Source organism: Myotis daubentonii, chromosome 11 (assembly GCF_963259705.1).
Source record: "Myotis daubentonii chromosome 11, mMyoDau2.1, whole genome shotgun sequence".
NCBI classification, from domain to species: domain Eukaryota; kingdom Metazoa; phylum Chordata; class Mammalia; order Chiroptera; family Vespertilionidae; genus Myotis; species Myotis daubentonii.
This window is the reverse complement of record NC_081850.1, coordinates 54,256,312-54,269,096: the sequence shown is the minus strand read 5'-3', so window position 1 is coordinate 54,269,096 and position 12,785 is coordinate 54,256,312. Positions and strand designations below refer to the sequence as shown.

The window sequence follows — 12,785 nt, the reverse complement described above, 5'->3', positions numbered from 1 at the left end:
TGGTTAAATATGTATATTGTTCCACTTAGGGTATGACTAAGCTATACTTTTTCTAGTGAAAAATTATTTCTTCTGATTAGTAGTAGCTACCATTAATAGAAAATCTACCATAAGCCAGGCACTTTAAGTACAATATCCATTTCAGCCCTTAAAACAACACTTTAAAGTAGATATCAGATCCCTTCATTATAGGTAAAGAATCAAAAACCCAGAAAGGTTAAACATCTTGTCTAAGGCTCAAAGCAACTTCACAGAGGAGCTGGAATTTAGACCTCACCTTCACTCCGAAACCCAGGCTTTTCTACAGCAACCACACTGCTTGTCCTGAATATGTACTTCCTATTGCTGGCCTTTATTTCCCAGTGCAAAAGCCAAGGACTAAAATAGGTGATCAGGGAATTCCAACCACCATTGTGAGAGACCTGAGGAAGAGACAGATAACTCAGGCACACACTTCTTGTTCAGGCACAATCTTTGAGTCAGGAATAAAGAGTCTCTGGCTTTGATTCCCAAGGTCCTTGCCGGGAACCCAATATGTCCCCTGGGTGTGTGTTGGGAAGGAGACCGGGAGATGTAGGGTAAGACATTGTAGAATAAAATCAGCCCACCTCTGCTAACTAGAAATGTTAAGTTTTGGGTAAGAAAAAATGAAAATTTTTAAGAGAATTTTGCAAAAATTATTTTTAGTCTGGAGAAAACAGGCATTAAGGAAGACCCAAGCTTCTCTTACACATCCATGAGGAAGAATCATCAGGCTTGCTTCTGACATTCTGGAGGACATAACTGGGACCAGTGGGAATATGGTATAGAGAGGCAGATTTTGGCTCTAACAATAAGAGCTGCCTATTCAAAGACTGATGGAACTGCCAGGAAAGTGGTAAGTTCCCTATCACTGGAGCTGCTCAAACAGAAGCAGGGATGTTGGTGGTAGAGGCCAAGCATCAGAGAAAGCTTGGATGGCCTTTCAGGCCACTTCAGGCCTGAGATATTTGAGAGAACCACTAAAGAAAATGGCTAGGGTAAGGTTTCACAGATTAAGGCCTAAATGAATTATAAATATTATGTAATGGGAAGATTGGCATGTTCCTTCATTCACAATTTGGCATGAAGTTCATTCATTCATTCATTCAGTCACCCAATCAGGGAGTACTTCCTGAGGTTTTACTGTGTATATAAATACCCATATTCAGTTGTTTGGAAGGTTAAAACATATGCTCCTTGAACTTGTGATGCATACAGTCTACTTGGAAAGAAATCCAATTTTCATGAATCATCCAGACAACAAAGCCCTAAAAATTAGAACAGAGAACAGGATAATATAGAAAGCAAATGCCAGTGAGTAAATGTTACCAAATTCTACTCATCCTTTATTGTTCAAAAGGTCCCTCTTCCTGGGCAATAGTTTTTAGAAGTAAGTTTCCCCATCTGCTAGGTGAGGATTCCAATTAACATCTAGCACAGAGCAATACTCATTGAGGGCCCAAGTGTCCTTTCTTGTCCTGATCTTTGTTTCATTCATCATGGGTCCTGAATGACCTTCAAAGCCAAGTTTATTTTGGGAACTCCAGACCATGTTCATCTTCTGAAGGAATGAGGAAGGAGAGGGTGGAGCTGGAAAATAACACAGCCCAGATTAACTACGGGTGATGTGTGTGGAATCATGGAAAGAAGGGCGGCCCTCCGCCTATTGACAAAATAGCATCTACCCCTTATCCCGTCCCTCCCAAAATGGGGTTGAACAATACCTCATTCTTCCAATCCTTATCTCTGAAGGGAGGGTTATCAATGAGAATATTTATAAGTACTGAGAGCTGCAAGGTATGATTGGAAAAAATGCTGAACTAGGAGCCCTAGTGCCAGCTAACTCTACCTTTAATTAGCTTCCCTCTGGGCCTCAGTTTCCTCATCTGTCAAATGAAGGGGTTGAAGTGTTCAATATACAAAGCCTGTAGCTCCCTATAAATCAGAAACCAAAGGTTCCTGTGATTATATGTTGGAATTATTCCCCAGTCTTGAGTCATCTGTCAATCTCTGACCTAGCAAATACAAATTCCTCCCCAGTGATAGAAGTTAAAACACTGAATTCTTTTACCGGAAGGTTGTTCACATTGAATGTTTGTGTGCAGAACTGTCTGGGAAGTCGAGGCAAAGCAAACGGCTCCTAAATTTCTCCTGGGATTGAAATGGAAAACAAGAGAGACTATGACATCAGCTCCCATTTCTTCTGTGATCAGACTAAATGATACAAATATCAATATTAAATTATGCATGCATACTTTTTGTGTTTGCCTTTCATGAGAAGTCACAGGGAATCCTTTGCTTTTAGTCTTTAGTGCAAAGTTATGGAGAACTGGAAAAATGAACACATACTTGCAGCATTTTAGAGCCGCAACTGATTTTAAAGATTAGACCCAACCCCTCTGCATTCCAATAAGGAAAAAAGTAAGGGGTCCAAGATATGAAACAGCTCACATCAGTGTTAACTTCCTGAAGTATGTTCTCTCAGTTTGCCTCACCTAAATCAACGGTAATTGGACAATAGCACCACCAACATGAAAAAAAATAAAAGACAAAGAAAGGAGCCTAATTTCTTTTAATGAGTTTCCTCTATTACAATTGTTGGAGCCATGCAAGAGTTCATCAGGATAAACATTTCTGAGATAGGATCAGTTCACCCTCCTAGACTATATCCAGAATCAAGTCCTCACCTCAAGACACAGCTGCTCCATATTTCCATCCACTATCTTCCTGTCTCTCCACTGGTAGTCAGGCAAGCACCAGAACTTTCTATGAGAATAATGTTGCCCTTTAATAGGCCAGCCATTTGCCACCACATCACCTATCAACTAAACAGGTGCTGCTTAGGATTGAATAAAATTCAAATGCTAAAAATCTGTCCTTTTCACCAAGAAACATGATGTTTTGCTAATTTCATTCTCAGTGAAACCAGGGAAGTTACTCAAAAGCATCTTAGTAGAGAAAAAAAAACAAACCAACTGGTAGTTCTATACGAGAATTAATTATCTAAACTTGGTCAGGTTTAGGGATCTAAGTTACCGGAATCACATAAGAATTCATTCCTCGCCAATCCATTTTGCCTCACTCTTCAGCTGGATGAGATAGGCCTTATTGTTACATTCTTCCTACCATGGAAAACACACACACTGGCTGTTTTGATAACTGACCACATTTGATAATATTTTGATTATCTGTACTCCAGACCAGAATGTCCTAGAATTCAAAATGCATACATGGTTAGAACTGAAAGGGACTTTTAAGAGCATTTAACCACATCTCCCTCCTTTACAACAAAAGAAACAAAGTTCCAGTGAAACAGACTTGTCCCTCTTCACGTGGCAAGATAGAGGCAGTGCCAGATCTAGAGGCCATGTCTCCGGTCTTCCTGTCCCGGTTCTTTCCAGGGCCCCTGCTGCTTTCCAGCCTTGGTGCAGGCTTTCTAAACACTCTGAAGGGCTGGGTGGAGGCTATTCCTTGGGAGCCAGCCCCTCCCACTCCAGAGCTGCCTCTGCTATTCCACTGCATGAATTATAGATGCAAGAGGTTACTAAAGCTGGAATAAGCAGATGTGTTCCGTTTCTTGCCCCAATGTCTTACATTCTGTCAACGAGGAAGGTGGGTGGCAATTCCTAGAGTTATCAGTTGCTCCCATAGTAAATTACCATTCTAATTTTTCCAAAGTCGATTGTTGCTATGCAGTCAAGAAGGAACATTCCGTTCTGGTTTTGAATTATGTGAGCAATTCAGTCGTCTGGTTCATGTCTAAGAATTATACATGGCTAGTTGGCATGCATAATTGGGGGCAGCACTGTTCTGATGATTCTGTGACAGGAAGTCTGGTTGCACTAAAATCCTACTTTCTGACCAGTGATGCCCATCCAGGCAGGCACTACCTGTGAAAGACTAAGAGAGGAGTAGTAGGGTGCAGGGGAAAGAGATTTCAGCTTGACATTATAATTATCTGCATTAGAACCCTGCCTCTGATCATCACTAGCAGAATGACTTTAAGCAGTGCACTTGGTTTCTTTTCTTTTTTAAAAAAATATATTTTTATTGATTTCGGAGAGGAAGGGAGAGGGAGAGAGAGATAGAAACACCAATGATGAGAGAGAATCATGGATTGGCTGCCTCCTGCACGCCCCACACTGGGGACAGAGCCCCCAACCTGGGCATGTGCCCTGACCCCGATTCGAACCCTGACTTCCTGGTTCATAGGTCAAGGCTCAACCACTGAGCCACGTGGGCCAGGCAGTGTACTTGGTTTCTGACCCTCCCTCTTCTCATCTGTAAAATGTTGAACAGATTTGAACTTGCTTTATATATACTACCAGAGGCCCGATGCACAAAATTTGTGCAAGAGTAGGCCTTCCTTTCCCTGGCTGCTGGCACTGGCTTTCCTCAAAGCCCCGGCTTAGTCCAGAAGGTCGTCCGGAAGGACGTCTGGACTAATTAGCATATTATGCTTTTATTATTATAGATATTACTGGGCCAATATTATAATTTGTATGGACCAGTTAACTCTATAACTGGTCATCAAGAAATGAGGCTACAGCAACAACATGGAAAATGTTAAAACACACACACACACACACACACACACACACAAAACCTCTTGTCTTTGGGGTTCCAAAGGCCTAACCAGGTATAAAGCCCAGCTCTGCATTTACCAGTTGGTTCATCTTGAGCAATTTCCATCCTTTGCTTTTTTGTTTTAACTTTTCATGAAAAATTTCAAGCACACTCAAATTAGAAAGAAAAAATAATTTAAATTATGTACTAATGGCCAGCTTAAGCAATTACCAATATTTTGCTAATATCATTTCATCTCTCTTCCTCAAACTTTTTTTTCCCCATTAGGTATTCTAAAGCACATTTGGGCAAATTGTTGTTTTAAAGATTCCTGTGCTTCAATGTTCTCATTTAGGAAATGAAGATTATAACATCTAATTCATTGGGCAGAACTGTACTGAGTACCCAATAAATGTTAGCAATTACCACTATTTATGGCGGCACCAATGTGCTCCAGGGCGTAAAAGCACTTCACAGCGTAGCGCTCCCAGCTCCACACAGAGGTTATTAAGCAAACAGCCTGCAGGAGCCCACGCCTGCGTTGCTAAGATTGCGGCCGCCCCCTTTCGGCAGTCCTCGGAGAACCTCTAGGTTAGGACGAGGATTGTCCCTCGCAGGCTCCCGTTGCCGCGCTCGACCATAAGGGGCGGGGACCGGAAATAGGGTTGAGCCTCCTTCCGGGCGCGAGGCTACGGCTGAGAGGAGCCGAGCGCGGCTGGTGGAAGCCGGTGAGGCAGAGCCGCGATGTTCCGTATCGAGGGCCTCGCGCCGAAGCTGGACCCCGAGGAGATGAAACGGAAGATGCGCGAGGATGTGATCTCCTCCATACGGAACTTCCTCATCTATGTAGCCCTGCTGCGAGTCAGTAAGTGTCCTTCCAGGCTGTTAGCAGTGAGACCGCCCAGCTCTGGGTCTGTGAACCTTTGGGGGCCCTTGGACTGAGTTCAGCGACCGCCGGGAGCGAGGGACCGGACCGTCCAGGGCCGCGGCGCATGCGCGGCTTGGAGTCTGCGGCTCAGGGTCGGGTACTGCATTGCACGCGGTGGCGCGGACGGCGTGGCTAATCGTCCCGCCTCGACCTGCTTTGAAAGCATTTGAATCAGCTCCAAGGGTTATAACCTAGAGCATCTCCCTCGTTTTGCAGACAGAAACTGAGATCTGCAGCAGAGGAATGGCTGGCTCAAGGTCATTCGGCAATTCAGTGAGTGATCTTGACCTGGGATCCAGACCTCTTAACGCAGAATCAGGATTGCTTACTTCATTGCTGACCTTGTTATCCAAACAGTTCGGCTTACTTGTACGTAAAAAATTGCTTTGGGGGGGTGGGGGGAAGAGTGAGAAGAAAAGGGTATGAGTCTATAGGGTTTAGTGATAATACCTGAGGGTTTATTTGATTTTATAGTTGGCAGAAACTTGTCTGCATTATCTGGTCTTGGCTTTAACCCTTTGAGGGAGGCGGGGCCTGAGATTCTGTGTACCCCGTTTATTAATTTGAACTCGACTTTCGGGGGGAAGGGGCTTATGCAAAACATAAACGTTGCAGGGGCACTGAATGTTAGAGCTAGAATTGACGTCCCTGGTTTTAGATAGGAATCTCGGAAGTGACTTGCCCCCGCCTCCCTCTCGGTTCGGTGCTCTTCTTTGCTCCTTGTCTATGGCTGTCAGGTCTGCACGGAGAAGCAGAGACGATTCGGGTAAACGAAGGCCATCCCAAGGTCATCCTGTAGTAGACACTCGTCTGGGGCCTCACCCACAACTCCCGGAGGCCAGATGTCCTTTCACTGTCGGTGGTCCTATTCTCTTTCCCGGGGAGAGGGAGCCGTGGTGAACAGAAACTCCCAAATAATGTAAATCACCTGCTTCTTCAGCTTTTTGCGGCTCCCAACTTGTTTCCTCCGCTTACATTTTTTTGTTGATTTAGCTGCCAGTAAAATGTTTGCTTCTCGATGACCTTTGTATTTGATATGAGACAGCTTTGAAAAAACATACAGAATACCGTTCTGTATTAATCACTTTTTAAATTGAAATACAATTAGCATATTATACAATTAACCCATTTTAAAGTGTACAATTTAGTGGTTTCTTAGTGTAGTCAGAGTTGTACGACCATCACCACAATCTATTTTAGAACATTTTCTTTCCCTTTAAAAGAAACTCCATGCCCTTAGCTGTCATTCCTCATTTAACCCCTCCCCCAGCCTTTGGCAGCCGCTAATCTACACAATACATGACCTTTTGTATCTGGCTTATTTCACTTTGCATAATGTTTTCGAGGTTCGTCCATATTGTAGCATGCATTATTTCCTTCCATGTGTTGTTATTTCCTTCCTGTTCATTGCTGAATAAGATTCCACTGTATAGACATACCACCTTTTGCTTATCCATTCACTTGATGGATTTTTTTTTCTTATAAGAATGAGTAGAAAAGATGACAGACAGCTCTCAGTTTCTGACCGCTCTCACCATCTTCAGATTGATATTAACAAGATGCTTTATTGCCCTGACCGGTTTGGCTCAGTGGATAGCCTCGGCTTGTGGATTGGAGGGTCCCAGGTTCAAGTCCGGTCAAGGGCATGTACCTTGGTTTCAGGTACATCCCCAGTAGGAGGTGTGTAGGAGGCAGCTGATCGATGTTTCTCTCTCATCGATGTTTCTAACTCTCTGTCCCTCTCCCGTCCTCTCTGTAAAAAATCAATAAAATATATTTTTTTTAAAAAAAACAACAAGAAGATGCTTTATTATTTTAGTATGAGTACTGAGAAAAGATTCTGGCAGCTTTTTTCATCACAGCTCTTCCCCCCCCCCCCAAGTTTTTAAAGATGGTAAAAGGCACATAAAATTTACCATCTTAACTATTTTTTAAACGTGCAGTGTAGTGGCATTAAATACATTCATAATATTGTGCAACCATCATCATCATCCATCTCCAGAACTCTTGTTTTTGTTTTCTTGTTAATCCTCACCCGAGGATTTTTTTTAAAAAAAATATATTTCATTGATTTTTTTACAGAGAGGAAGGGAGAGAGAGAGTTAGAAACATCGAGAGAGAAACATCGATCAGCTGCCTCCTGCACATCTCCTACTGGGGATGTGCCCGCAACCAAGGTACATGCCCTTGACCGGAATCGAACCTGGGACCTTTCAGTCCGCAAGCCGACGCTCTATCCACTGAGCCAAACCGGTTTCGGCCCGAGGATATTTTTTCCATTGATTTTTAGAGAGGGGGAAGGGTGGGTGGGAGAAAGGGAGAGAAACATCAATGTGAAAGAGACACCTCGAGCCAAGCTGGTGTGGCTCAATGCTTGAGTGTCTACCTGTGAGCCAGGAGGTCACAGTTAGACTCCTGGTTAGGGCACATGCTGAGGTTGAGGGCTAGATCCCCCGTAGTGGGTGTGCAGGAGGCAGCTTATCAGTGATTCTCATCACGGATGTTTCTCCCTTCCTCTCTGAAGTCAATAACAATATATTTTTAAAAAGAAAAGAAAGAGAGACATATATTGGTTGCCTCCTGCACATACCCCCACCAGGGCCAGGGATGGAACCTGCAATCCAGGTACGTGCCCTTGACCAAGAATCAAACCCACAATCCCTAGTGTGTGGTCTGATGTTCTGACCATTGAGCAACTGGCCAGGGCAGTCTCCAGAGCTCTTTAAATACCCCATATAAGTAGACTCATACAGTATTTATTTTTTTTGTAACTGGCTTATTTCATGTCCTAAGGTCAATCTATGTTATAGCATATGTTCATAATTTCCTTCCTTTTTGAGGCTGAATGATATTCCATTTTATACCATATTTTGCTTATCCGTTCAAACATCTTTGGACACTTAGGTTGCTTCTATGTTTTAGCTACTGTGCGTAATGCTGCTGTGAACATCAATGTACAAATACCTCTATTTTTAATTTTTTGAGGAATCACCATTGTGTTCCATAGCAGCTATAACCATTTTACATTCCCACCAACAGTGACTACAAAAGTCCCAGTTTTTCCACATCCTTGCCACCAGTTTTTTTTTATAGTAGCCATCGTAATAGATGTGAGGTGGTATCCCCTTATAGTTTTAATTTGCATTGCCATGATGATTAGTTTTGTTGAGCATCTTTTCATGTGCTTATTTGGCCATAGCACTTTTATACAGAACAGTAATATTCTTTAGATCCTTATGACACTTACTAGTTTTCTAGACATTTCTACCAACACTATCCTAATAGGCCCTTATAATTGAAGTAGGGTTGTGGTCTGGCATAGCTATTGGTGGGGGAATCAAAATGTGTGACTGGCCCTGGCTGGTGGGCTCAGTGGTTAGAGTGTCAGCCCCAGCACCGAAGGGTCTCAGGTTCGATTCTGGTCAAGAGTTGCAAGTTCAATCCCCAGCCCGGTAGGAGCACATGCGGGAGGCACCCAATCGGCGGGTGTGTGTGTGTGTGTCTCCCCATCTCTCTCCTTCCCACCCTTCCTTCCGCTCTCTAAAAAAACCAATGAAAAAACTAGGTGAGGATTAACAACAACAAAAAATGTGTGATTGGCTTTTCTGGTTGTTCTAGTTCATTGTTGTGTCTCTACTCTCACCCACTGCCTTCTTTCAAATGCGTTTTTAAAGGTAAAATAAATGCTAGTCTGTTTCTTCTAGAGTTTTGTGCCCTTGACAGTGAAATCCGAAGAGTAAAGGATTGTCATTTGAAAGAGGTTTGGATTTACTCTAGTCAGTCATAGCTGCTTGACACTGGAATGGGCCACCTTGAAAGACAGTGAGTCCCTTTTGATGGGTTGTACAGACAGGCTTGGCCATCACTTGCAGTTGTTTTCAAAAATGTATTGATCTAATCCTATAGATTTGTTCCCAACCTTCTAATTTCATAATGTCACTTGGGCTAATGAAAACAAATTCTCAGTTTGTTTTATTTTTCTTTCAGCTCCTTTTATCTTAAAGAAGTTGGACAGCATATAAAGATTGGACAATACATGTGAATGCATGATATGAAGAACCTGGTTACAGTTTCTACTCTGCAAATGAATAGGCCCAGAAAGATGTAAGAGACTCTGCTTGAATGGACATAAAATTTCTACTTGTTAAGAACAAGTTTGGTTGTGGTGACTGACCTTCGTAGCTAAAACAGAAAACTACTTGGGAAACATGGAAACACGTTTCTTGTGCCTGTGATACTCAGCCTCCATGAATGTTGGTATAATTGTAAATAATGTCAAACTCCATTTTCTAGCAATTATTAATTATATAAGGGAATTATGTCTGCAGTGGCCCTGTCTTGTCAGTCATTTCTAGTGACCTTTTTACTTCTGTCAGGAGTATACTGAAGAGCTCCTTATGCCTAGTTATGTTTTATGGAAGCCAGCACACATCCACGACAACATTTAAGCACAGGACCATTAGTCTATATTTTTAATAAATGTACCAATTAAGAAAAATTGTGTGTTTTTTCTTCTAAGCCTGCTTTTTGCTGCAAATCAATCACTGATGAGACTACTGTAATATTGTGATTATTACAACTGCATGAAATTGAGTTTCTCTTGTTTAGGAATGGAAAATTGGCTAATCCTGATGAAGCAACATTGTTTTATTAAGCAATCTTTATGGAAGGCATCATTGCTGCTTGGTGCTGAAGATATGTAATACCACCAAAGGAAAAAACCGTGTATTTGTAAAGTCAGATAGTTCTCCAAGTTTGTTGGGGAAGGGGACGGTCTTTAATCTTCCAGAGGCAATGCAACTACATTCACCTCTTCTTAGTTAATTATATTGTAGAATTCCAGGTGCTGTTCGTGTTTTCGTTTCCTGCACATCTTTTTGTTTCTCCTAGGCTTCGTTTTCTATGAATTTACCACTAAAGCAACTAAACTTTTCGCCATTGCTCCCAGTGTTCAGTTTCATTAGATACACGGTTTCATCTTGCTGATTTTTTCCGGGAGCCTTCTGACCTGTCTCAGACTCACAGCTTTCTATATCTGATGTATGACTGTACTCTGGGATCTCTCTTCACCATCATCCTGGGAATTCCTTTTCCTCTTCTCCCATGTTGGAGCTCTTGTTTTCTGTATCTCATGTCCACTGTTCATTTTTCACTGAATCTTTGTATTGAGTACAGTACCCTGTCCATAACTGCCTAGCATCCCCAAATCCAGAAAATCTGCTATTTTACCCTTTTCAGAAAATGAACATCTAATTTGGCAAGGAGCCTTCTTAGCGATGTTGAGTTGCAGAGAGCATCTGCCTACTTAAACCTTCAACCAATTCTTATTTTCGTGTCTACCCCTTCACCTCCTACTTCCACAAGCATATGAAGCCACCAGTTCCTGAGCCTTTTAGGGATTCTGTAATGTAAATTGGGTTGTTTTGCTTTTCTTACTGTTAACTCAGGATTCAGTTTTCTTGGGTCTGCTATGTTATTTACTACTTGTCCATCTGCTTTCGAACTTCTAACTTTGTTGCTGTTGTCTCTTCTTCCCTCTTAGGTTTATACCCTAAAACAAATAAAAATCTTTGCTGTCATTTAATAGAATTTCAGGAGAGTGGGAGTAGATGTATGTTCTCAATCCACCATTTTTACCCAGAGAGTGTATATTTTTAACCCTCTTGTGCTGTGTTCCATGTTTTATGCCCATTCCTGACTTAAAGAGGTGCATGATGTAGTACCATGGTTACAGACACTGGTTCTGAAGACAGGCAGACTTGATTTTGAGTTCTGGCTCCAACACTTACGAGTTGCAGGACTTGTAGCAACTGAACCTTTAAATCTCATTTTCTTTATGTGTAAATTTAGCATATAGAAACATCTCTATTTCAAAGTGTTATAAGGGTGAAGTGAGAGAATGCAAGTAGAGCAGGTAGCACAGTGCCTGGCATTTGGTAAATGGTAGTTATTAATGGTTAGTCTTTGGTATAAGGTGCTTAGAAGTGATCTGTGCTGGCATTCACGCATTTGTTCATGTTTCCAGGTGCTATGAGATAGCATGCTTATCTTCTAATTGTACACAGACTTCAAAATTACTGGATATTTAAATTCATTACCTAAAACAGCCTTAACCAATCGATGTTAATGCCATTTTACAGATAGGGAGTTTGAGACTCTAGGAGTTTCAGTGGCTAATAAATAGTAGCTGGCCAAAGCTTGGGAATTTTTTAAACAATATTTTTTATTGATTTCAGAGAGGAAGGGAGAAAGAAACTTCAATGATGAGAGAGAATCATTGATTGGCTGCCTCCTGCACGCCCCCTACTGGGGAGGATCGAGCCCGCAACCCGGGCATGTGCACTCAGCCGGAATCGAACCTGGGACCCTCTAGTCCACAGTCTGATGCTCTATCCACTTAGCCAAACCAGCCAGGGCGGTAATTTTAATGTTTATTTATTGTACCCTATCTTTAAGTGCCTTTCTCCAGTACTGATCATTTAGTCCCACCTGGCACCATAGTCTATTCACTCTACCAACTAGTTGCTGTTCTTCACCTGCCTCATGTCTCAGCTTAGATTCCATTAGCCACGATTAACATACACCTTCAACCCTCTTTCCCTCTCTCTAGCTTCATTGTACTTCCCTGGTAAAACTCAACCCTCTTAAATCCAACTGTTTGCCTGCTCTGTGCCTGCCCTGTGCAGTTGAAAGTGGCTGGGGAAAAACAGACATGCTGACAGAAGCCACTTGGAAAATGATCCTCTTCATTTGGGTCCTGCAGGACCACACATTTTCCACAGGTTATTCTCTACACATTTCATATCTTCTCTTGCCTCAGAATTCCCATATCTCCTCTAATCTTTAAGCCCAGCTGATGATGTTGCTTCATATTTCCCTGAGAACATAGAAGCATCCAGAAGAAAGCTTTCATAAACTTACCCCATGATATCTACCCACACACCAGCATTTGTACCCTCCCTCCTGTTCGAAATGCTCCTATTTAAGGTCAATCCCGTCTCAGGCACACTCAATTCCTCCACCCCATTAATTACCCATGGATCTTGCCTGCAATTCTCCCTTTGTCAAATTTTCTTTTTGTTGTTGGATCGTTTCCAATAGCATACAAAGAGCTATGATTTCTTCTCTCTTAAAAAAGAATTTTGTTAAAAAGCCCTGTTGCCAGTTTGTTCCCTGGAGAAGATGCTGAGATTTTGTGCAGGGGTGTTGGGAGGAGTGTTTTGGGGGAAAACAAATAAGAGAGCAAGTGAAACAGTCTGGTCAGGAGGAG

The 12,785-nt window shown here is 42.3% G+C and overlaps 1 protein-coding gene across 1 annotated transcript; it reads left to right on the top strand.

Moving 5' to 3' along the window:
• Positions 1 to 5,248: 5,248 nt before the first annotated feature.
• On the top strand, positions 5,249 to 10,013 carry TOMM5 (translocase of outer mitochondrial membrane 5). The gene is made up of 2 exons (XM_059657369.1): positions 5,249 to 5,452; positions 9,503 to 10,013. The coding sequence occupies exons 1-2, from the start codon at positions 5,332 to 5,334 to the stop codon at positions 9,535 to 9,537; spliced, it is 156 nt and encodes a 51-aa protein (XP_059513352.1). The 5' UTR covers positions 5,249 to 5,331; the 3' UTR covers positions 9,538 to 10,013.
• The last annotated feature ends 2,772 nt before the right edge of the window (positions 10,014 to 12,785 follow it).

Bases quoted from the DNA above. Each gene is read 5' to 3' on its own strand.
- TOMM5 (XM_059657369.1), top strand. From the start codon at position 5,332: ATGTTCCGTATCGAGGGCCTCGCGCCGAAGCTGGACCCCGAGGAGATG. The intron at 5,453-9,502 runs GTAAGTGTCCTT...TTTTTCTTTCAG, and splicing joins TGTAGCCCTGCTGCGAGTCA to CTCCTTTTATCTTAAAGAAG.